General features: G+C 42.9%; 1 protein-coding gene and 1 long non-coding RNA gene across 5 annotated transcripts in view; one reads left to right on the forward strand and one right to left on the reverse strand.

The window, feature by feature from the left end:
* Nucleotides 1–23,127, forward strand: part of ST6GAL1 (ST6 beta-galactoside alpha-2,6-sialyltransferase 1) — a 159,212-nt gene extending 136,085 nt beyond the window's left edge. For 2 of the 4 annotated variants that reach the window (XM_049710234.1, XM_049710237.1), the window contains one exon: nucleotides 796–3,624. In XM_049710234.1, coding sequence (XP_049566191.1) covers nucleotides 796–1,043 — 248 coding nt within the window. In that variant the 3' untranslated portion in view covers nucleotides 1,044–3,624. The other 2 variants (XM_049710235.1, XM_049710236.1) reach the window with 2 other exon arrangements.
* LOC117196063 (uncharacterized) overlaps nucleotides 3,791–26,500 on the reverse strand; it is a 46,651-nt gene continuing 23,941 nt past the window's right edge. Inside the window, exon 3 of the long non-coding RNA XR_004476062.2 lies at nucleotides 3,791–3,897. This is a non-coding gene — a long non-coding RNA (uncharacterized LOC117196063). The remainder of the gene's footprint in view (nucleotides 3,898–26,500) is intronic.

Genomic DNA, 26,500 nt, shown 5'->3' on the forward strand with positions numbered 1-26,500 from the left:
TGTTATTGCATCCTAACGATAGCCTATGTGGTAGGAAGAGTGGGTAAATCACCCCCTGGGGGCAGATGAAGAACCTGAGGCCCCAAGCAGGACGTGTCCGGCAGGAGATGAGCAAGCCAGGTGGGGACAAGCGTGGGTGGTGGCAGGCGTCTCCCACCTCTTGCTGGGTCTGCACCCTGAGTGTTCTGTACCCTCCCTGAGAGCACAACCTGGCCACACCCTCCCGGCTCTTGTCTCCCGCCTGACTGAGCAGAGCGCATCAGTACAGACCATGGCATGCTCCTGTGCCAACTGTCCCTCCTCCCACCTGAGGCACGAAGCCTTCCCTCCCCACGCTGTTCCTCCGGGTACTGATATAAGAAACGCCTCCCAAGTTACCATCTAAGAGGCTGTTCCAAGATACAGAGATGCTAGAAGGTAATATCTGCACAGAATGGTTCCGTCTCCTCAGTCACGTTGTCCTGTCTCTTCATTTATGGACAGTCATCAGTTCATTGACTGATGACGGAGCCCTCCAACCCATTAGTGTTTAGGGAGGACCTGCTGTGCACCAGGCCCTGAGCTGGGTGCTGAGCAGGGCAGCACGAACCCTACGGAGGTGCACAGGGCCCTGCACCCAGAGGGACAGCCTGCTGGACTGGCTTCCCAGAACAGCTCAGACTGGGAGTCACACTCAGGAACTCCAGACAGACCCCTCCCCAGAGTTGGGGGCGTAAGCTGCTGGGCTCCCTGGGCAGCACTGTGGGGAGCTGGGGCGGGCTGCCGGGCAGGACTCACCTCTGCTCGCCTCTCCAGGCATCATCATCATGATGACGCTGTGCGACCAGGTGGACATTTACGAGTTTCTTCCATCCAAGCGCAAGACCGACGTGTGCTACTACTACCAGAAGTTCTTCGACAGCGCCTGCACGATGGGCGCCTACCACCCGCTCCTCTTCGAGAAGAACATGGTGAAGCACCTCAACCGGGGCACGGACGACGACATTTACCTGCTTGGAAAAGCCACGCTGCCTGGCTTCCGGAGCATCCGCTGCGGAGCATAAGCTGCCCGGCCAGGCCCCCTCACCCTTCTCCATTGGGCATTTTACAGCTGGTCTCCTGGCCACCCTGGGCCCAGGAAGGCTGTTCCTGAATGATCACTGCCTGCAGTCCAGGCAGCAAGAACCTTCAGGAATCCAAGGGCAGGGACCCAGGCCCAGCCTGCCCTTTTGTCATGGGGGTGTGTGAATCGAGAGCTTCCCAGCACACTCATGTACACACGCCTAGGATTCCTTCCAGTCAGAGTCGTCTCTGCCCCTCCCCTGCACAGGTAAATGCAGGATCCACCTTTCCCAGCAGGGCTGCCAAAGCTGGGCTGCTTTCCCCACTGGAATGGTGTTATTCTTGCAAACCAGTGCTCTGTCACGCTTGAAATCTACACCTAGACACTGATTTCATGTTTTAAACAAACTCTCCCATATTATGATTGTGCCCATTACAAGGTGCCTCTGAGGGGCAAGTAAGTGTCACAAGGCATAGGAAACACAGTCAGTTCCTCCAGAACTACTAAGCTGCTCCTAAGGTCCACGCCCTGGGAGAGGCAGTGTTCCTATCACTCCGCTGGTCTGGTGGCCCTTGGCCTTGGTGCTGGTGAGCAAAGGGTCTTGATGCACCCACAGCCCTCTCCATGTGTGAGGAGATGAGAGTACAGAAAAGGTACCGTCTCCATCCTCAAGTTGCTTACAGCTCAGTGCGAGTGACCGAATGGATTCGGTGTGCTCAGTGCCCTGTGGGCTTGCCGGGTGGTGGGCTTGCTGTGCTGCTGTCTTTGCACCAGCAGGGGCCACACACTTCCTGTGTCAGTGGGCCATAGAGGGCTTCATGGAGCTGGGGGCTGTGGAGTGGATTTTAGAAGAGGAAGAACATGTCAAGCAGATTCTGTCCGAGTCATCTGAGATGTGTTTTCCTTTCTGCCTTTATTACCCATATTTATCCGCTAAGAGCTGCCTGAATTCACATGAACTTCAAGTTATTTTTGAGGAAGCCCCTCCCTCATGTCTGAGGCAGCAAGCGCAGCCCCGTGACAGATGCCAGGCAAGCCAGATGCCAAAAGCCCGATTTCCCCAGGCTCGCCTGCTCTGAGCCTAGCCTACCCACTGGGCGTGCACACCATATCCAGGTCTTCCTGTTGGATGCCTACCCCCACACCTCCTCCTGCAATCTTGTTTTTCCCTTTACTCTTCCTCCTCCAAAATTACTTTTAAGCATTTTCCACTTTAAAATATCCTCACCCATTTTTTTTTTTTGGACCTTCACGGGCCTTTTGTGAAAGGTCTCTCAGGGACTGGGAATGGGGTTTCCTAGGACTTAAAGTAGCTCTCAGAGGTCAGAACCCTGGAGATCATGACTGATTCTCACCAGGTGTTGTACCCTCCACCCCTCCCTGCAAGGGAGCAACACCAGAGTCTCCAGGCAGAGGCCTACCCACTGTGGTCTGTCTACTCACTCCCTGGACCATTGTGCTAAGTCCCCTCCCCCGATGGGGAGCCACACTGGACTGGACCAGGCTTCTGGACTCCCAAAGCTAGCCCTGTGTGCTCAAGGGCCTCGAATGTTTGAGCTCCAGACCAGCTGTTTTGGAGCTGGAATCCTCGTTCACTGCCAAACCACTGGCTTGAGGAGGCAGTAGAAAGAGCTCTGGAGTGAGAAGCCCTGGGTTTTCAAAGTGATGTTCCCCTATTACTCGATATGCCACCATGGGCAAATTCTCCTCTCTGAGCCTCTGTTTCCACATCTGTAAAATGGGTGATAAGCCTGCTTCACAGGTGCTGTGACGGTTACCTGGCATATTGTAGGTGCTCAGTACATGCTGCATTCCTCCCTTCCTTTACTAAGGACCTGCTCTGTGCTCACATCTGGACAGGACCCTGCTTTGAAGGCCAGAGAAGGGGCCTTGTCCTGAGCGAAGTTAATGTCCTATTGGGAGACTACACCTACCCTGCTTAGAACACCCTGGAAACCATCCGAGGGAGTGGAGGGTGCAGAACGTGCCCCTCCTCCTCCCTGCCTGCAGCTTAGGCCTGATCTGCTCGGGGATGGGCAGAGCACTGGGGCCACTGGCTGCTGTGTAACATGAGTCTTTTCCATGTCTCTGGGCCCACGAATTCCTCACAATCTCTGAATCATGAGCACTGAGTGCAGAGGAAGGTGGCATTCCATCATCAGGAGCGAGATGTTGGTGTGGACACTAAGACTACACTGGGTAGATGCTAGCTTTTAGTTGTTATTATTAAGGGATCAAGTTAATTTCATTCTGTGCTTTCTCTACATGGAAACTGGTAGAATGCAAATAAGATGTGGATATTATCATTAGTCTGATAAGATGTTTAATATTTGTGACAGGTAATTTAAAAATTATGACCGAGTCCTGTAGGAAAGCCACTGTCTCTAAGGTGTTCTGTTTTCTTCAGTAGCCATCTGTTCATTCTATACCATGAGGTCCTGAAATCTTTCCGTCAATCAGATAAGCTATTGATATTGGTTTGGAGTTGAGACATCAGTCTCAGAAACTTCTGAATCATGACTAAGCTAATTCTGAATTACCCAAAGATTATGTAAAATTTTAAAATAAATGTTTTTGAAAAAGCTTGTCCCTCTTTTCTTACTTGCTAAGGGAACAACTGCTCATTGTCAATTCTTGTCTCCAAAGAGGACACAACTGGAATTCCAAACCCCCAAATCCTCCCCCACAAGCTCCTCTGGCCTCTTAGCCTCTCTTTTCAGCACTCCAGGAAAAGGAATGCTTACTTACATGGCAGGACAGCATCTTTGAGATAGTGACTGGTTTGTTTTCTTCCTTTTGCTCTTGCTGGGATTCAAATGATGAAGCTGTGGTTCATCCAACACCTCAGGGAAGGGCTGCAGGAGGGCAGAAAGCAGAATGAAAAAAAGGTTGGTTTCAAAAGCCTAAAACCCTTAAAGGAATGATGTCCCAAGGGAACAGCCAAATTGTTTACAGACAAATCCTGAGGAGGCGCAGGAGTAAGTGGAGAAAAGAATCATTCCTCTTCCCCATGAAGTGCCCTGCCCGCCTCCTGTTATGGGCTGAATATGTCCTCCTAGAGTCATATGTTGAAGTCTTGACCCCTAGTACCTCAGAATGTGACCTTATTTAGAAATAGACAATTGGTTAAGATGAGGTCATACTGGAGCTGGGTGAGCCCCTAATCCAGTATGACTGGTGTGCTTACAAAAGGGGGAATTTAGAGGTAGACGTGCACACAGGCAGAACGCCATGTGAAGATGAAGGCAGAAGTCGGGGTGATGCTTCTCCAAGCCAGAGGTTGCCAGTGAACCACCAGAAACTAGAGGAGAGGCACGGAAGATTTTCCCTCACAGCCCTCAGAAAGAACCAACCCTGCTGACACCTTGATCTCGGACTTCCGGTCTCCAGGACTGTGAGACAAAAATTTCTACTGTTGAAATCACCCGGTTCGTGGTGCTCTGTTATGGCAGCCCTAGCAAACAAATATTTCCCCACCCCTGCTTATAACTCCTTACCTACAACAGAGTCCCCTGGAGTGGGGCTGGAAAGAACACTGAGAGGAACCAGGCTGTCTCAGGACCTGGAGAGAGGGCCCTGTGCCGTGTCCCCAGCCAAAGCTCTAGGAAGGACCTAGAAAACCATAATCCAAAAAGATACATGCACCTCAATGTTCACTGAAGCACTATTTACAATAGCCAAGACAAGGAAGCAACCTAAATGTCCATCAACAGAGGAATGGATAAAGATGTGGTACATATAAACAATGGAATACTCCAATCCTTGGAGAGCAAGGCTTTCACGGGGCTCTAGTCCAGGCAGATTGGACCTTAGGCAGTCTTGAAGAGCTCCCATGCCTGGAGAGGCAAAGAAGCAGCTGAGTGATGAGATCGTGAATGAGGGACCCCTGAGTAGTGTTGAGAGGTCAGATAACACGGAAGACTACTCCCCAACCCCTGCTCGTAATGCCTTAGTGTTGCAAGTTCCCTGGAACTCAGATGTAACGCCATCGCCACTGAGATTGGGTTTCTGCCTGAATCTCAGGAGAATGGGAGCTCAAAAGAGGAGTGAAAGAAAAATAGATTTCAATTAGTTTGGAAATTGAGATTTGTGCTTGCCAAATCTACAGTGGCCTTAAATCTCTATAAAGTCCTTTCAACTGGTGAGCTGGGCCTTGGGGTGGCACTAGGCTTCCCCGTTTGGGTCTTGGGGGAACTTCTGCAACCTCCCCAGGCTGCCTTTCCCCTGGTTCCTACTTTGCTATCTGCTGGTTATTTTAAGGTGTGTATGTTAGGGGTGAAGGAGGAAAAATGAGACCCTGGCTTCTCTTTTCCTCACCAGCTGCTTAAGGAGAAAAAAGACACAAGTCACAAAGAGAAAGGCCAATAACAGAGAGATTCGTACCTGCATCCTCCCTGCCCACCCCACCCACAGATCCCCTTACTGACTGAAGCCCAACTCCAGGCTCTTTGTTCTTGCAGAATGCTTCACACCTTGGCAAGTGTGCGTTACCCACACCAGTAATGGCTCCACAGTCATAAGCAGGAGGCGGAGAAGCGGTGCACTGGGCCTCTGGGACTGCCACCCCCACCCTATTCCCAGCTCCCTGTGTGGCTCTGGTTTCTACTTCGTCTGTGACTCTCACGGCAGCCTTCGAGGATGTTCTGTGATGTGATGGGGAGTGCATTATGGCCCCAGAGACACTTTCCACTCTAACTGGGGCAGGAACACCCTAACCCAGAAAATTCATCCTTATGGGCTTGGGTAATGGCATCAGTTTCAGGAGAGAGGAAAAGGCCTCACCTGCACCCATGAAATCCCATCACCCAATGCATTTATGCTGCCATCCAGTCGTCCTCAGGATTGACTGGAAAACAAGTTTATAATGGGGAGAGGAATTCTATTCAGTCCAGCAAGTGCACAGTGAGCACCCACTGTGGCTGGCATTGGGAGACAGTGACAAAGACTCCCAGCACCTGCCCTCCAAGAAATCAGAGCCTGGGAGACTGGACCTGCCCTGTCTGTGTGTAGTATTATCAGGTTCAAGTGAGAGAAGAGAGCTGCCATTTTCTGAAAAGCTAAGCCTGGAAAGTATGGTTATTGTTGTTAGGCATGAATTTATAACTGCACAGAAGAAAAATACTATGCAAATGCCAAATATGAAGGAATATGATCATACAAGGTAAAAGCAGAATAATGAAGTTATAGAAGATTCATTTTGGCTGGGATCTGGGGAGTCTTAGTGGGTGACAGTCTTGAGGGACAGGCAGGATTTCCCCTTTTTTCTTTAAGGAAAATGCTTTTCCTGATTCTAAAAGTTACACATATTTACTGTCAATACACAAAATCATGAAGAGGAAAAAGTCCATCTCCACCCAAAGATAATCCCTACTAGCAGTTCCCAAAGCTATAGTAGTCAAAACAGTATGGTACTGGCACAAAAACAGAAATACAGATCAATGGAACAGGACAGAAAGCCCAGAAATAAACCCACACACCTATGGTCAATTAATCTACAACAAAGGAAGCAAGAATACACAATGGAGAAAAGACAGTCTCTTCAATAAGTAGTGCTGGGAAAACGGGACAGCTACATGTAAAAGAATGAAATTAACCATATACAAAAATAACAACCCAATCCAAAAATGGGCAGAAGACCTAAACAGACATTTCTCCAAAGAAGATATACAGACTGCCAACAAACACATGAAAGAATGCTCAACATCATTAATCATTAGAGAAATGCAAATCAAAACTACAATGAGATATCATCTCACACCAGTCAGAATGGCCATCATCAAAAAATCTAGAAACAATAAATGCTGGAGAGGGTGTGGAGAAAAGGGAACACTCTTTCACTGCTGGTGGGAATGTGAATTGGTACAGCCACTATGGAGAACAGTATGGAGGTTCCTTAAAAAACTACAAATAGAACTACCATATGACCCAGCAATCCCACTACTGGGCATATACCCTGAGAAAACCATAATTCAAAAAGAATCATGTACCAAAATGTTCACTGCAGCTCTATTTACAATAGCCCGGAGATGGAAACAACCTAAGTGCCCATCATCGGATGAATGGATAAAGAAGATGTGGCACATATATACAATGGAATATTACTCAGCCATAAAAAGAAATGAAATTGAGCTATTTGTAATGAGGTGGATGGACCTAGAGTCTGTCATACAGAGTGAAGTAAGTCAGAAGAGAAAAAAAAATGCCGTATGCTAACACATATATATGGAATTTAAGGGAAAAAAATGTCATGAAGAACCTAGGGGTAAGATAGGAATAAAGACACAGACCTACTAGAGAATGGACTTGAGGATATGGGGAGGGGGAAGGGTGAGCTGTGACAAAGCGAGAGAGAGGCATGGACATATATACACTACCAAACGTAAGGTAGATAGCTAGTGGGAAGCAGCCGCATAGCACAGGGAGATCAGCTCGGTGCTTTGTGACCACCTAGAGGGGTGGGAGGGAGGGAGACGCAAGGGGGAAGAGATATGGGAACATATGTATAGCTGATTCACTTTGTTGTAAAGCAGAAACTAACACACCATTGTAAAGCAATTATACTCCAATAAAGATGTTAAAAAAAAATAACACCATATACAAAAATAAACTCAAAATGGATTAGAGACCTAAATGTAAGACCGGACACTATAAACCTCAGAGGAAAACATAGGAAGAACACTCTTTGACACAAATCGCAGCAATATATTTTTTGACCCACCTCCTAGAGTAATGGAAATAAAAACAAAAATAAACAAATGGGACCTAATTAAACTAAAAAGCTTCTGCACAGCAAAGGAAACCATAAACAAAATGAAAGACAACCCACAGAATGGGAGAAAATATTTGCAAACGAAGTGACCAACAAGGGCTTAATCTCCCAGATATACAAGCAGCTCATGCAGTTCTATGTCAAAAAAAAAAAAACCAATCAAAAAATGGGCAGAAGATCTAAATAGAAATCTCTCCAAACAAGACATATAGATGGCCAAAAAGCACAAGAAAAGATGCTCAACATCACAAATTATCAGAGAAATGCAAATCAGAACTACAATGAGGTATCACCTCACGCCGGTCAGAATGGTCATCATCAAAAAGTCCACAAACGATAAATGCTGGAGAGGGTGTGGAGAAAAGGGAACCCTCCCTACACTGTTGGTAGGAATGTAAAGTGGTACAACCATGATGGAGAACAGTATGGAGGTTCCTTAAAAAACTAAAAATCGAGCTACCATATGATCCAGCAATCCCACTCCTGGGCATATATCTGGAGAAAACCATAATCCAAAAAGATACATGCACCCCAATGTTCACTGAAGCACTATTTACAATAGCCAAGACAAGGAAGCAACCTAAATGTCCATCAACAGAGGAATGGATAAAGATGTGGTACATATAAACAATGGAATATTACTCAGCCACAAAAAGGAATGAAATAATGCCATTTGCAGCAACATAGATGGACCTAGAGATTATCATACTAAGTGAAGTAAATCAGACAGAGAAAGACAAATATCATATGATACCTCTCATGTGCAATCTAATTTTAAAAAATGATACAAATGCACTTACTTACAATACTGAAACAGACTTGCAGATATCTACAACAAACTTATGGTTACCAAGGGGGAAACATGGTGGGGAGGGATAAATCAGGAGCTTGGGATGAACATGCATATGCTACTACATATAAGATAGATAACCAACAAGGACCTACTGTATAGCACAGGGAACTCTACTCAATATTCTGTGATAACCTATATGAGAAAAGAATCTAAAAAGGAGTTAATATATGTATATGTATAACTGAATCACTTTGTTGTGCATCTGAAACTAACACAGTAAATCAACTATACTCCAGTAAAATTTAAAAATACGTACATACACACACACACACACACACACATATATATATATATATATAGAAAATGCAAAAAAAGACCATATCCCACTTTTTTTTTTAATTTAAAAATATATCATAAAAATGCCTCCAGATCATTTAGGCAGCCAGCTGTGTCAGGAATCAGCCCCATCCACCAGCAGATTAACACTAGATCTAGGACCCCCTGGCCCTGCAACCACCTACCCCAGAACCTGGTTCTGCCCACTAGAGGGCCGGCACTAGCCCTGGGACCCCCTGAGGTTCTGCAACCAGCCAGCTCATGACCTGGTCCCGCCTACCAGTGGCTGGCAGCCACGGCACAAGGTAGGGCCTGGCAACCGACTGGACCGGGGACCAGCCACACCTAACAGACTACCAACAGTAGTCAGGAGTTTTCTTTATGTTTCCTATGCTTGGGGTTATTTGAGCTTCTTGGATATGTACGTTTATAGTTTTAATCAAATTTGGAAAATTTTTGGCCATTATTTCCTCAAACCTTTTTTCACTTCCTCTCTCTCTGCTCCTTTGGAAACTCTAATACAGTAACAGATTGCTTAATGCTCACTGATGCTCTTTCCATTTTTTATAATTCTTATTTTTTCTGTGTCATTTTGTATAGTTTCTGGTGTTACATTTTCAGGCTCACTAAACTTTTCTTCTGCAATGTCAAATCTGCCGTTAATCCTATCCAGAGTATTCTTCGTCTGAGATATTGCAGTTTTCATCTTTCTGCTACTTTCTTGAAAATATAAAATATACTTTTAGCAACTTTTAATGTTCTTATCTACTAATAATATCAACTTTTATTTCTGGGTCAGTTTTGATAGACTTTGCTCCTCATTATGGGTAGCTTTTTCCAGCTTTTTTGAATGTCCTGCTAACTTTAGATTGGATGCCAGATATAAATATTTTCTTTTTGGGTGTTAGATACTTTTGTAGTCTAATAAATATTCTTGAGTTTTGTTCTGGGATGCAAGTAAGCTTCCTGGTAACCAATGGTTCTTTTTAGGTACTGCTCCTAAGCTCTGTTGTTTCTCATTTCTCACGGATCACTGTTCTTTGTTACCTGATTTCCAATGTCTTCAAAACTGTATTTTACATTTTTTGTAGTTCTTTAGCTGTTTCATGCAGGAGGGTAAATCAAGTCTCTTTTACTCTATCTTGGCCAGAGATTGAAGTATCTCTTCATTAAAAGTTGAAGTGAGGCTTCCCTGGTGGCGCAGTGGTTGGGAGTCCGCCTGCCGATGCAGGGGACACGGGTTCGTGCCCCGGTCCGGGAGGATCCCACATGCCGCGGAGCGGCTGGGCCCGTGAGCCATGGCCGCTGAGCCTGCGCGTCTGGAGCCTGTGCTCCTCAGCGGGAGAGGCCACGGCGGTGAGAGGCCCGCGTACCGAAAAAAAAAAAAAAAAAAAAAAGTTGAAGTGAATAAACGTTATAAGAGTTATACTTAAGCTGAATCCAGACTCATTCGGCTCTGTCTCGGAGACTGGAGTAGGGATACTATGGGCCTCTATTTCCCTCATTGGTAAAGAGCCTCCAGAAAAGGGCCTCATCCAAAGGGGAGGGGACAGAGCTGAGGTGAACCTGCCTGGCTTAAGGTCAAGGGGCCACAGTAGGAGGGGATCAGATGCTGATTGTTCTATAGCCCTGTCCCATGGAATAGGAAGAGAGGACTGTAGTGAAAGTATGAGAAGACCTTATAAGTTCATACTCCCCAAAATATCTATGGGATACTGAAAACGCAGTGTGGCATGAGCACGTAAGGAGAGGCAGCCAGAATGGCTGGTGCCTGGCACTGGTGCTCATAGAAGAAAAAAGAAGAGGAGAGTGATGGCTGTCATGAAGACATCCACTTCCTCTCAGCCCTGTTTCGGTAGAGATTTGTGGTAGCTGGAGCTTCTATTAAAGGGCCAAGGCCAAAGCATGAAACGAGATTTGGGGAAGCAAAAATGGCCTCTGACAGAGAAGTTCCACATAAGCGTGTGTGTACATACACAGGTCAACCAGGAGAGGGGTGGGGGGCAACACGATCGTGGGAACCGCAGGGTAGTGTGGCTGCTTTCAGTAACTGCATTTTCAAAGACTTCAGCTACAAAAGGGACCCACTCTTTCCAGACATGAGATCTGGTCTTTCTGTGGTGCTGAGGTCTGTGTTTGTCTCTAATGACTACATCTTTGCCCTGGGCAGCCTACAGGTGGGCCTCTCCAGTGGAATAAACAGGGTCAGGGCTGAAAGCCCAAAGCTCTCACCGTGCTTCCTCAGAGGTTTGTTTTTACCACTTGCCAAAAACGATTGAAGGAGTCTTAAAACAGGTGGGAAAAACTTACACTGAGTTCTTTATCGGGAAGCTCTGAAACCCACTTGTCAAAGGTCTATCCCAAGGCATAATTAAGTGAATGGAAAAGGACCAGTCTTAGGCACAGCACAAAAATAGCTGAACGTCTGTTAAATTCTGCAGCTTAGGTTGAGACAAAGGCTGTGAACCTTGAATGTCTGTGGAAGTAGATCAAAAGGGAAATGTGTGCTAGGTCTTTACATGAATACCGTTTTTCCAAATAGGAAATATCCCATTTTTGGAACATATTGCACAGCAAAAGTGGGTGGCCCTGGGCAGCACTGAGTAATAAAGTAGTATTCAACTGAGAGTTCCAGGTGAAAGGAAAAGCTTAGAGAAACCCTGAGTAGCCGCTTTTACAATAAAATAATCCAACCGTAGTAGACCATAATGATCCAGGCAGCGCTCACCAAGAGAAGGGAGTTGGTGGTTTGGCCTGTGGTGACCATGCTGATCTCACTGTCTGCCATACTTGGCTAGCAGTTAGTAATCTCAGCTTTTTTCCCTTCAGTTTCACTCATGTGAGTTATTTCTCATCAGACCACGGTAAATTCCATCAGAAGCCACACAGCAGTATTTCATGTTTACCAGCTAGAAGAACACCAACAGTGCTAGCCCACTACTCAAGACTGGTAACACTTTCTAAATTTACCCTTACACTGAAGTTTCTACTATGGCCTAACTCAGCAAGCTTCACTTAGGACAGACTCTCTAGTCCGGAGGTAAAGTTCACTTAAAACTCTATGAGCCTAGTGCCCACCAATCCTGCCAGCTATCTCTTTGCACCCTCTTCTTTTAGAACTTAAAAAAAAAAAACAAACAGTAAATTTGTTCCTTCATTCATCTATCCATCCACCCATCCACTCATCCATTCAACTAATGAATATTGGTGCCTACAATGGGCCCAGTTCTGTGATGGAGTTACACAGATAACATGGACGACAATAGTGATAAGGAGAGAGATGGCACCAAAATGGCAATATAGGAGCCCCCAAGCTCTATCCCTGCCCAGAGACCAGTAATTAGACAGCTAGCTGTGAAGAAAAATAGCTCTGGGAGAGCTCTGGATTCCACTTAAGAAATTTTCGCACATAGTGGAACAAAAACCCTGAGAATAAATGCACGAGAAGAAAATTAGTTTCATCTTGCCTGCATCATCCCATCCCTCAAGCTGGCACTCCTTAGTGCCAAGAGGGAACTTCCCAGATAGAAAGAATTCTCCTTTCTAGGAAAGGAACAGTCAGGTGAGCTGCTTCTCCAGCCTTTCTGGGTGCCACACAAAGGATCTGCTTAGGTTTCACCCCACAGACAGGAAAAGCTGAGATGTACAGAGATGGCTAGGAACAAAAAGAAAAGTGGTCATAGAGTGGCAGCCAACACAGTTCACAGTGACCTGCTCTATAGACAAACCCAGCAAGGAGCCTTTGCCACTGAAGAATCAATGGCTACCACAGCTGCCACAGACCCCCTGCAGATTGCACCAGCTTTTGCCTTATAGGTATCTGTGCTTGCTGATGCCAGCTGCCTGAGTCCCTCCCTGATCCATCACCTTCCCCAACCCCATATCCCATCTTCCTCCAGAGCCTGGGAACTGCACTGACAGCTAGCTCAGGCCTCTGAGGCTTCACCAGTGTGAAACACCAGCTTAGACCCCTGTGGATGACCCCTACTGTTGAGCGTGCACTCAGAGCCAGCCCCTCCAGCTCACTTTTATGCTGCCAGCCTGACATCCATCACTAGCCTTCACCCAGCTGCACACCTGGGGGAGATTGTACAGCCACTAGGAGAGCATGCTGACAGCCAGGGCTCCCATAGCTCCTTGTGGGCCCAGATCAGGCCCTGTCTTATGTCACTGGCCTGAACAACTGTACTTACCTACAGCTAGAGTTCCTCCAGCTGTGCACCTGTGCACCTCCAGCCCAATCCCCTTCACCGTGAAGTTCACACACCCAGGGGAGGACTGTACAGCCATGGGAGAGCATGCTGACAGCCAGGGCTCCAGTAGCTGCCAGTGAGCTTATAGTTGTCCCTGACCCTTGCTGCCTACACTGGCCCCCACCACGTTGTGTGTGCCTGCAACTGCCACCTGCCATGATATAGGCACCTGCAGCTGGCCCCTACAGCTAAGTGTGTGCATACTACCGCCACTGCCTGCCCTGGTCCCTAGCTGCTGGATCTGCAGACACCACTGAGGACCCCAGCAGTTCTTGCAACCATTGCAGACTCCCCACAGTCCTTGCCAAGGACATACCGTTGTTGACGCTGGGAACCCCAGTGGCCTGAGCTGAAGAGACATAATGCCCCTGATGGACCTGTGTGCTGCCACATGCCCCCAAACTTGGCACCCTGCACCACTAGACCTGACATCACAGCATGCTCCAGTGTGCACCCACCCACAGGTGAAGGTCTTTCCTTACCAAAGTCAGTCCACAAAGTTTGGAAGAGGCAACTGCTTCTTTAAATGCACAGACACCTAAACAAGGCTACCAAAATCATGAAGACTCAGAAAAACATGACTCCATCAAAGGAATACAGTAAACCTACAGTAACTGGCCCCAAAGAGATGGAGTTCCAGGAACTGTCTGATGAAGAATTCAAAATAGTATTTCTACAGATGCTCAACGAGTCAAAAGAGAACACGGATTAAAAATTTAATGATAGGGGAGGACCTTCAAGATGGTAGAGGAGTAAGACGTGGAGATCACCTTCCTCCCCACAGATACATCAGAAATACATCTACATGTGGAACAGCTACTACAGCACACCTACTGAACGCTGGCAGAAGACCTCAGACCTCCCAAAAGGCAAGAAACTCCCCACACACCTGGGTAGGGCAAAAGAAAAAAGAATAAACAGAGACAAAAGAATAGGGACGGGACCTGCCCCTCTGGGAGGGAGCTGTGAAGGAGGAGAGGTTTCCACACCAGGAAGCCCCTTCATGGGCGGAGACTGCAGGTGGCGGAGCGGGGGAGCTTAGGAGCCACTGAGGAAAGCACAGCCACAGGGGTGCGGAGGGCAAAGCGGAGAGATTCCCGCACAGAGGATCGGTGCTGACCAGCACTCACCAGCCCAAGAGGCTTGTCTGCTCACCCGCCGGGGCAGGAGGGTCTGGGAGCTGAGGCTCGGGCTTCGGTCAGAGCGCAGGGAGAGGACTGGCTGTGTGAACACAGCCCAAAGGGGGCTAGTGCACCATGGCTAGCCGGGAGGGAGTCTGGGAAAAACTTTGGACCTGCCTAAGAGGCAAGAGACCATTGTTTAGGGGTGCACGAGGAGAGGGGATTCAGAGCACCGCCTAAACGAGCTCCACAGTCGGGCACGAGCCCCACCTATCAGCGTGCACACCAGAGATGGGCATGAGATGCTAAGGCTGCTGCTGCAGCCACCAAGAAGCCTGTGTGCAAGCACAGGTCACTATCCACACCTCCCCTACCAGGAGCCTGTGCAGCCTGCCACTGCCATGGTCCCGTGATCCAGGGACAACTTCCCTGGGAGAACACATGGCATGCCTCAGGCTAGTGCAACGTCACACCGGCCTCTGCCGCCCCAGGCTCGCCCCGCATCCGTGCCCCTCCCTCCCCCAAGCCTGAGTGAGCCAGAGCCCCCTGATCAGCTGCTCCTTTAACCCCGTCCTGTCTGAGCGAAGAACAGATGCCCTCGGGCAACCTACATGCAGAGGCAGGTCCAAATCCAAAGCTGAACCCCAGGAGCTGTGCGAACAAAGAAGAGAAAGGGAAATCTCTCCCAGCAGCCTCAGGAGCAGCGGATTAAATCTCCACAATCAACTTGATGTACCCTGCATCTGTGGAATACCTGAATAGACAATGAATCATCCCAAAATTGAGGCGGTGGACTTTGGGAGCAACTGTAGACTTGGGGATTGCTGTATGTGACTGACGAGTTTCTGATTTATACGTTTATCTTAGTTTAGTTTTTAGCGCTTGTTATCATTGGTGGATTTGTTTATTGGTTCGGTTGCTCTGTTTTTTTAATACTTTTTTATATTTTTATTTTAATAATTTTAAAATTTAATTTAATAACTTTACTTATTTATTTTTTTCTTCCTTCCTTCCTTCCTTATGTCCTTCCTTCCTTTCTTTTTTTTTCTCTCTTTTCTTCTGAGCCATGTGGCTGACAGAGTTTCAGTGCTCCAGCCAGGTGTCAGGCCTGAGCCTCTGAGGTGGGAGAGCTGAGTTCAGGACATTGGACCACCAGAGACCTCCCAGCTCCACGTAATATCAGTTGACGAGAGCTCTCCCAGAGATCTCTGTCTCAATGCTAAGACCCAGCTCTACTCAACGACCAGCAAGCTCCAGTGCTGGACACCCCATGACAAACAACTAGCAAGACAGGAACACAACCCCACCCATTAACAGAGAGGCTGCCTAAAATCATACTAAGTTCACAGACACCCCAAAACACACCACCAGACTCAGTCCTGCCCACCAGAAAAAACAGATCCAGCCTTACCCACCAGAACACAGACACAGTCCCTTCTTCCAGGAAGCCTACACAACCCACTGAACCAACCTTACGCACTGGGGGCAGACACCAAAAACAACGGGAACTACTCAGCCTGTGAAAAGGAGACCCCAAACACAGTAAGTTAAGCAAAATGAGAAGACAGAGAAATACACAGCAGATGAAGGAACAAGGTAAAAACCCACCAAACCAAACAAATGAAGAGGAAATAGGCAGTCTACCTGAAAAAGAATTTAGAGTAACGATAGTAAAGTTGAACCAAAATCTTGGAAATAGAATAGACAAAATGCAAGAAACATTTAACAAGGACCTAGAAGAACTAAAGAGGAAACAAGCAACAATGAACAACACAATAAATGAAATGTAAAATTATCTAGAAGGAATCAATAGCAGAATAACTGAGGCAGAAGAATGGATAAGTGACCTGGAAGATGAAATAGTGGAAATAACTACCGCAGAGCAGAATAAAGAAAAAAAAATGAAAAGAATTGAGGACAGTCTCAGAGACCTCTGGGACAACATTAAATGCACCAACATTCGAATTATAGGGGTCCCAGAAGAAGAGAAAAAGAAAGGGACTGAAAAAATATTTGAAGAGATTATAGTTGGAAACTTCCCTAATACGGAAAAGGAAATAGTCAATCAAGTCCAGGAAGTGCAGAGAGTCCCGTACAGGATAAATCCAAGGAGAAACATGCCAAGACACATATTAATCAAACTATCAAAAATTAAATACAAAGAAAAAATAATAAAAGCAGCAAGGGAAAAGCAACAAATAACATACAAGGGACTCCCCATAAGGTTAATGGCTGATCTTTCAGCAGAAACTCTGCAAGCCAGAAGGGACTGGCAGGATATATTTAAAATGATGAAACAGAAAAACCTACAGCCAAGATTACTCTACCCAGCAAGGATCTCATTCAGTTTCAACGGAGAAATTAAAACCTTTACAGACAAGCAAGAGCTAAGAGAATATAGCACCACCAAGCCAGCTTTACAACAAATGCTAAAGGAACTTCTTTACGCAGGAAACACAAGAGAAGGAAAAGACCTACAAGAACAAACCCAAAACAATTAAGAAAATGGGAACATACATATCAATAATAACCTTAAATGTAAATTGATTAAATGCTCCAACCAAAAGACACAGACTGGCTGAATGGATACAAAAATAAGACCCATATATATGCTGTCTACAAGAGACCCACTTCAGACCTAGGGACACATACAGACTGAAAGTGAGGGGATGGAAAAAGATATTCCATGCAAATGGAAATCAAAAGAAAGCTGGAGTAGCAATTCTCATATCAGACAAAATAGACTTTAAAATAAGGACTATTACAAGAGACAAAGGACACTATATAATGATCAATATGGATTGATCATAGGGATCAATCCAAGAAGAGGATATAATAATTGTAAATATTTATGCACCCAACATAGGAGCACCTCAATACATAAGGCAAATGCTAACAGCCATAAAAGGGGAAATCAACACAATATAGTAAGGGACTTTAACACCCCACTTTCACCAATGGACAGATCAACCAAAATGAAAAAATAAGGCAACACAAGCTTTAAATACTGCATTAAACAAAATGGATTTAATTGATATTTATAGGACATTCCATCCACAAACAACAGAATACACGTTCTTCTCAGGTGCTCATGGAACATTCTCCAGGATAGATCATATCTTGGGTCACAAATCAAGCCTTGGTAAATTTAAGAAAACTGAAATCGTAACAAGCATCTTTTCTGACCACAACGTTATGAGACTAGATATCAATTACAGGAAAAAAACCCATAAAAAATACAAATACATGGAGGCTAAACAATACACTACTTAATAACGAAGTGATCACTGAAGAAATCAAAGAGGAAATCAAAAAATATCTAGAAACAAATGATAATGAAAACATGACGACCCAAAACCTATGGGATGCAGCAAAAGCAGTTCTAAGAGGGAAGTTTATAGCAATACAATCCTACCTCAAGAAACAAGAAACATCTCAAATAAACAACCTAACCTTACAACTAAAGCAATTAGACAAAGAAGAACAAAAAAAACCCCCAAAGTTAGCAGAAGGAAAGAAATCATAAAGATCAGATCAGAAATAAATGAAAAAGAAATGAAGGAAACGATAGCAAACATCAATAAAACTAAAAGCTGGTTCTTTGAGAAGATAAACAAAATTGATAAACCATTAGCCAGACTCATCAAGAAAAAAAGCGAGAAGACTCAAATCAACAGAATTACAAATGTACAAGGAGACGTAACAACTGACACTGCAGAAACAGAAAGGATCATGAGAGATTACTACAAGCAACTATATGCCAATAAAATGGACAACCTGGAAGAAATGGACAAATTCTTAGAAAAGCACAACCTCCTGAGACTGAACCAGGAAGAAATAGAAAATATAAACACCAATCACAAGCACTGAAATTGAAACTGTGATTAAAAAACTTCCAACAAACAAAAGCCCAGGACCAGATGGCTTTACAGGCCAATTCTATCAAACATTTAGAGAAGAGCTAACACCTATCCTTCTCAAACTCTTCCAAAATATAGCAGAGGAGGAACACTCCCAAACTCATTCTACGAGGCCACCATCATCCTGATACCAAAACCAGACAAAGATGTGACGGAAAAAAAACCCCAAAAACTAAAGGCCAGTATCACTGATGAACAGAGATGTAAAAATCCTTAACAAAATATTAGCAAACAGAATCCAATAGCACATTAAAAGGATCATACACCATGATCAAGTGGGGTTTATCCCAGGAATGCAAGGATTCTTCAATATACGCAAATCAATCAATGGGATACACCATATTAACAAACTGAAGGATAAAAACCAGATCATAATCTCAATAGATGCAGAGAAAGCTGTTGACAAAATTCAAGTCCCATTTATGATAAAAACTCTCCAGAAAGCAGGCATAGACGGAACTTACCTCAACATAATAAAGGTCATATATGACACACCCACAGCCAACATCGTTCTCAATGGTGAAAAACTGAAACCATTTCCACTAAGATCCGGAACAAGACAAGGTTGCCCACTCTCACCACTATTATTCAACATAGTTTTGGAAGTTTTAGCCATGGAAATCAGAGTAGAAAAAGAAATAAAAGGAATACAAATCGGAAAAGAAGTGAAACTGTCACTGTTTGCAGATGACATAATACTATACGTACAGAATCCTAAAGAAGCTAACAGAAAACTGCTAGATTATAATTAATGAATTTGGTAAAGTAGCAGGATACAAAATTAATGCACAGAAATCTCTTGCATCCCTGTACACTAATGATGAAAAATCTGAAAGAGAAATTAAAGAAACACTCCCATTTACCATTGCAAGAAAAAGAATAAAACACCTAGGAATAAACCTACCTAAGGAGAAAAAAGACCTGTATGCAGAAAATTATAAGATACTGATGAAAGAAATTAAAGATGATACCAACAGATGGAGAGATATACCATGTTCTTGGATTAGAAGAATGAATATTGTGAAAATGACTATACTACCCAAAGCAATCCACAGATTCAATGCAATCCCTATCAAATTACCAATGGCATTTTTTACGGAACTAGAACAAATCATCTTAAAATTTGTATGGAGACACAAAAGACCCCAGGAATCAGACTCCCTGACTTCAGACTATACTACAAAGCTACAGTAATCAAGGCAATATGGTACTGGCACAAAAACAGAAACATAGATCAGTGGAACAAGATAGAAAGCCCAGAGATAAACCCACACACCTATTGTCAACTAATCTATGACAAAGGAGGCAAAGATATACAATGGAGAAAAGACAGTCTCTTCAATGAGTGGTGCTGGGAAAACTGGACAGCTACATGGAAAAGAATGAAATTAGAACACTCCCTAACACCATACACAAAAATAAACTCAAAATGGATTAGAGACCTAAATGTAAGACTGGACACTAAAACTCTTAGAGGAAAACATAGGAAGAATACTCTTTGACATAAATCACAGCAAGATATTTTTTGATCCACCCCCTAGAGTAATGGAAATTAAAACAAAAATAAACAAATGGGACCTAATGAAACTTAAAAGCTTTTGCAAAGCAAAGGAAACTACAAACAAGACACAATGACAACCCTGAGAATGGGAGAAAATATTTGCAAAAGAATGAACGGACAAAGGATTAATCTCCAAAATATATAAACAGATCATGCAGCTCAACATTAAAAAAACAAACAACCGGGCTTCCCTGGTGGCGCAGTGGTTGAGAGTCCGCCTGCCGATGCAGGGGACACGGGTTCGTGCCCTGGTCTAGGAAGATCCCACATGCCGCGGAGCGGCTGGGCCCGTGAGCCATGGCCGCTGAGCCTGCGTGTCCAGAGCCTGTGCTCCATGGCGGGAGGGGCCACAGCGGTGAGAGGCCCATGTACCGCAAAACAAACAAACAAACAAACAACCCAATCAAAAGATGGGCAGAAGACCTAAATAGACATTTCTCCAAAGAAGACATACAGATGGCCCAGAAGCACATGAAAAGCTGCTCAACATCACTAATTATTAGGGAAATGCAAATCAAAACTACAATGAGGTATCACCTCACACCAGTTAGAATGGGAATCATCAGAAAATCTACAGAGAACAAATGCTGGAGAGGGTGCGGAGAAAAGGGCACCCTCTTGCACTGTTGGTGGGAATGTAAATTGATATAGCCGGTATGGAGAACAGTATGGCGGTTCCTTAAAAAACTAAAAATAGAACTACCATATGACCCAGCAATCCCACTACTGGGCATATACCCAGAGAAAACCATAATTCAAAAAGACACACGGACCCCAATGTTCATTGCAGCGCTATTTACAATAGCCAGGTCATGGAAGCAACCTAAATGCCCACTGACAGAGGAATGGATAAAGAAGATGTGATACATATATACAATGGAGTATTACTCAGCCATAAAAAGGAATGAAATTGGGTCATTTGTAGGGATGTGGATGGATCCAGAGACTGTCATACAGAGTGAACTAAGTCAGAAAGAGAAAAACAAATATCGTATATTAACACATATATGTGGAACCTAGAAAAATGGTACAGATGAACCGGTTTGTAGGGCAGAAACAGAGACACAGATGTAGAGAACAAACGTATGGACACCAAGGGGGGAAAGTGGCGGGGTAGGGGTGGTGGTGGGATGAAGTGGAAGATTGGGATTGACACGTATACACTAATATGTATAAAATGGATAATTAATAGGAACCTGCTGTATAAAAAAATAATAAAATAAAATTCAAAGAAAAAAGAAACAAACCTATCCCCCTCCCAGGAGTTAATGATTAAATTTTTGCTTGCTTAGTGGGTTTTTTTTTTTTTGGTAGTATAACCAGTTTATCCCCAAATTCTGACAGAGCTGTAAAACTTTTCTCAGTATATTTATTTATAAATATTAGACATTCTATTACCTTCATTTTTTGAGGAGGGGTTGTGAGGGAGTCATCCCTCCTGAGCTGGTGATCTCTAATCTTACACTAAACAAGGTGTTGCCATAGAATTTCATTTCATCATCATCATCTCAGGAATTCCCTTTGCCTTTCTTCTCTGTTAATTCTGTCCCTTTTTTTCCCTATGAGTGCTTTATTGTTGGTTTAAGCCTGCTTGCTTTTGTGAGACCTACCTAAACAGTGGTTTCCAGAGGCAGAGGGCACATGGAAGGAGAGAAGGAAGTAGGGAGTAAAGTTGGGGATGGCTTAGAGAAAGCATTCCCATAAGGAAATGTGAAGATAGCACCCTGGGGTAATGCAAGAATACTGTGTGCTTCTGCTCTTCCTGAGACAGCAATAAGCTTCAATCATACTGAACTGGAAAGGTGAGGGTCTTAAGATAAATCTTTACATTCTTCCATGCACATAATAGGCTTAGATCTCAAATACAGAACATACAAAAAACAAGCATTAAAGAAATTGTACTTTGCCATATTGACAGAAGAGGGCATCATTAAACTAAGAATCTTGTAAACTATCACAAATCTGCAAAAACAACTGAAGAAAATGGAATAAATCTATGCGAAGCTACTTAGAAAGACAGAGAGAATCAAACATCTCAAGCAATGAAACTCCTCCACCATTCCAAGAAAGATAAAAAACAAAACAACAGGTGGATAGCTAGTGGGAAGCAGCCACATAAGCACAGGGAGATCAGCTTGGTGCTTTGTGACCACCTAGAGGGGTGGGATAGGGAGGGTGGGAGGGAGACGCAAGAGGGAGGGTATATGGGAACATATGTATATGTATAACTAATTCACTTTGCTATAAAGCAGAAACTAGCACACCATTGTAAAGCAATTATACCCCAATAAAGACGTTAAAAAAAGACAAACACAAAAAACCCAAACAACCATGAAGTGAAAGAAAATTGCAACACCATGCAATTTTCTAAATAACCCTAAAACGAGTATTTGGAAATAAGAAAAGCTATCTTCAATCAGAAATTAAAAACATAAATGGATTTGGAAAAAAAATAGGAAGATATTTTAAAAAGTTACTTGAACTCAAGGAATAAATAGAACAAGAAGAAAAATCATCTCAAAATTGAAAAGTAAATTTTAAGCATTTGTTTCCTAAGGCTGCCTTAACAAATTACCACAAACTGGGTGACTTAAAACAATAGAAATTGGTTCTCTCACAGTTCTGGAGGCCAGAAGTCTGAAATCAAGGTGTCAGCAGGGCTGGTTTCTCCTGGAGGTGCTCTCCTAGTTTTCATCCCTCTCTCCTAGCTTCTGGTGACTGCCAGAAATCCTTGATGTTCTTTGTTTATATATGCATTATTCTAATCTCCACCTCCATCTTCATATTGCCCTCTTTTCTAAATGTCTTCTCCCCCTTCCCTTCTCTTCTCTTCTAGGGACAATTGCCATTGGAATTCGGGCCCACCCAGCTAAGCTAGGATGATCTCATCTCAAGATCCTTAACTTAATTACATTTGCAAAACCCCCTTTTCCAAATAAAGTCACATAAATGGGTTTGAAGTGGACATATCTTTTGGGAGGCCGAAATTTAACTCACTACAGCACCCAAGGGAGAATGGACTCAAACGGAAATTTAACAAGCAGCACCGAAGAAAGACAAATAATCAGCCAAGAAAGGGAAATAAGATAAAGTAAAAAGAGTCAGGAAGGAAATGATTGACACAGAAGACAGGCAATGCAATTTAGATATAACTGGAGCCCTTGAAGAAGAATTATAAAACAATGGAACTATTATTTAAAATTATAGTTGAAGAAAACGTCCCAGAAATAAAACATGAATCTACAAATTGAAAGGATTTGCTATATAGATAAGAAAGTTAATCTGAAATGGTCAACTCCAAGATAACGTAATAAAACAATCTCATTCCTTCATTGTACATGTCTATTTTTTCACCAAGCCCACACTGGCTTGATTACTATAGCTTTATCATAAGTATCAAAATCAGGTAGTACAGAGTTCTTCAACATTGCTGTTTTTTTCAAAGCTGTTTTGGGTATTCTAGGTCCTTTGTATTTCCATATAAATTTTAGAATCGACTTGTCTACTTCTACAAGAGAGCCTACTATGTTTCTGATTGGAATTCTGTTGAAATTATAGATCAATTTCAAAATGACAATTTAACAATATTGAATTTTCTAATCTATGAATACAGTGTATATCTCCATTTATTTAGGGCTTTGCTTTCTTTCATCGGTGTTTTGTAACTTTCAGCATATAATCCTGCACATATTTTGAGATTTATATGTAAGTTTTTCATGTTTTGGTATAATTGGTACTATTTAAAATTTTTAATTTCTAATCATTTCTACAATATGTATATTCAATTGTATCTTGTGGCTTGACAACTTCTCTTATTACTTTCTAGTATCTGTTTTGTAGGATATTTCATAAAATCTTTGGGATTTTCTATATATAAAATCATTTCATCCATGAATAGAGATGTTTTATTTCTTCTTTTCCAATATGTATGGAATTACTTTTTCTTGCCTTACTGAACTCCAGTTTGATGTTAAATAGGAGTTTTGGGAGTAGACATCCTTGCTTTGTTTCTGATCTTAGCATCAAAGAAGTCAATCTTTCACCAGTTAAGTATAAGACTGTAGCGTTTTTGTAGACTTCTTTATCACAGAGGGAATAGAAATACACTATTTTTTTTTATCATAAATGCATATATTTTGTCTCTTACCATGTTTTTTATTTGACTCTTTTTTCTAGTTTTCATTTTTATGCTGACATTCTCCCTCTGTTCATACATGTTGTCCACCTTGTCTGCTAGGCCCTTTAGTATATTATAGTTATTTAAGCCCAAGTTCCCAAATCTGAGTCATATATGAGTCCAGTTCTGTTGATTACTTTGTTTCTTGACTATGAATTATATTTTTGTTTCTTTTTGTTTTTGCTTTTTGTGTTTTATGTATTTTGGTTGAAAGCCATACATTGTGAGTACGACAGTAAAGATTAAGGTAAGTAGTATTTATGCCTGGAATTGGGTGATCTTCCACTAGGCCATACATATAGGAGGAGTTGAGTCAATGTAGTCAGGAATTGAGCTGGGGTTGGGTTTGGTTGTTCTATGTTCACTTTCAGTTCACCACTGGCATCCAATTCTAGCGTTACTTTGTTCTTATGGAGAGACAGGTTTACTTGAGCGTTTCCCTCAGTGTTCCTGCTCCACTCTCAGCTTTAGGCCTTTACTGTTTGCCTTTGCCTGCATTTCAGAGAGGAGGTCTCTCCACCCTCAGTAGTAGTTGCCTCGCTTCTTACTTACTACCAGTGCTTGGTAGGCTGGTTGGGGCAGAATGATTCTCTCTTGTCTTGCTCCCACCTTAGTCTTAGGTAGGCCCTATGTCCCTGGGTTTTGGAGGTGAGACCTTCTCAGTGATCCTGCCCTCCCCCAGTGGTAGGAGACCTATAGTAGTCTGAGCCCAGGATTTTTTTTCTTTCCCTTCCTCCAGCCACAGTTTTCCTGCCCTTAGCAGTTTAAAAGCAGTTTCTGCCTTTCCTGTAGTAGTGACTGCTCCCTTCCTTCAGGCTTGTACCTCAAGGGATGCTGTCTCCTCTAATCGCCTGCCCTGCCAATCAGTATTTTTTGTGAATAAATACCTTCTGGGAGTCCACTGAGAAAAGATTCCAAGTAGGGACACACTCACTTATTTCTACGGCTCCTAGGGATACTGTTCTCTCAGATTATCCTACAGTCATATTCAGACATTAGCAATTAGCTAAAAATGTTAGCTGAATTTTTCTTCTCTACTTATGATGTGGCCTCATTTTCTTCCTGTGCTTTGCCACAACTGAGTCAGTGTTTGTGTCTCTTTAGAGACTCCTGTATTTCCTTAGAGTTAAGATAACCAGTCATTCTGTAACCTTGGTTATCTAATGAGTTCAAGAAAAGCTGCAATTTTGTACACTGTCCTGCGTTTTCTAATTGTAATAATGAAAGTGATTTTTATTTTCATATTTCTATATTCTAAGCAGATGTTGGTAAGCTTTTTGTTAGTTAACCTGGCTAAAGGCTTATCAATTCTATTGATCTTTCAAAAAACTAGTTTTTAACAGTATGGAGGGTTCCTTAAAAAGCTAAAAATAGAGTTGCCATATAATCTAGCAATTCCATTCCTGGGCATATATCTGGAGAACACTCTAATTTGAAAAGATGCATGCACCCCAATGTTCATAGCAGTACTATTACAATAGTAATAGTTTCCAAGACTATTGTTCCAAGGCATGGAAACAACCTAAACGTTCATTGACAGATGAATGAATAAAGAAGATGTGGGATACACACACACACAATGGAATATTAGCCATAAAAAAGAATGAAATAATGCCATTTACAGCTACATGGATGGACCTAGAGATTATCATACTAAGAGAAATAAGTCAGAGAAAGACAAATATTAAATGATATCTCTTCTATGTGGAATCTAACAAAAGTGATACAAATGGACTTATTACAAAGCAGAAATAGACCCACAGACAAAACAAACTTATGGTTACCAAAGGGGAAAGGGGTGGGAGGGATAAATTAGGAGTTTGGAATTAACATATACAGACTACTGTATATAAAATAGATAACCAACAAGGATCTACTGTATAGCACAGGGAACTACACTCAATATTTTGTAATAACCTATAAGGGAAAAGAATCTGAAAAAGAAAAAAATACATACATATAGAACTGAATCACTTTGCTGTACACCTGAAACTAACACAGCATTGTAAATCAACTATACTTCAATAAAAAAATTTAAAAAATAAAAAGAAAACAAACTTATGGTTACCAAAGGGGAAAGGGGGTGGGGGAGGGATAAGTTAGGAGTTTGGGATTAGCAGATACAAACTACTATATATAAAATAGATAAAAAACAAGGTTCTACTGTATAGCACAGGGAACTATATTCAATATCCTGTAATAAACCATAATGGAAAAGAATATGAAAAAGAATATATATATGTATAACTGAATCACTTTGCTGTACACCAGAAACTAACACAACATTGTAAATCAACTATACTTCAATGAAATTTTTTTTTAAAAAAGCAAAAAAACAGTAAATAGTTAAAAACAAAACACCTAGTTTTTGGTTTTGTTGATTTTTTCTATTGATTTTCTGTTTTCAATTTCATTGATTTCTGCTCTAAATCTTATTCTTTCTTTTATTCTGCTTACTTTGGATTTAATTTGCTCTTCTTTTTCTAGTTTTCTAAGGTGGAAACTTAGATTATTGATTTTAGGTATTT

Source organism: Orcinus orca, chromosome 5, assembly GCF_937001465.1.
Source record: "Orcinus orca chromosome 5, mOrcOrc1.1, whole genome shotgun sequence".
NCBI classification, from domain to species: Eukaryota; Metazoa; Chordata; class Mammalia; order Artiodactyla; family Delphinidae; genus Orcinus; species Orcinus orca.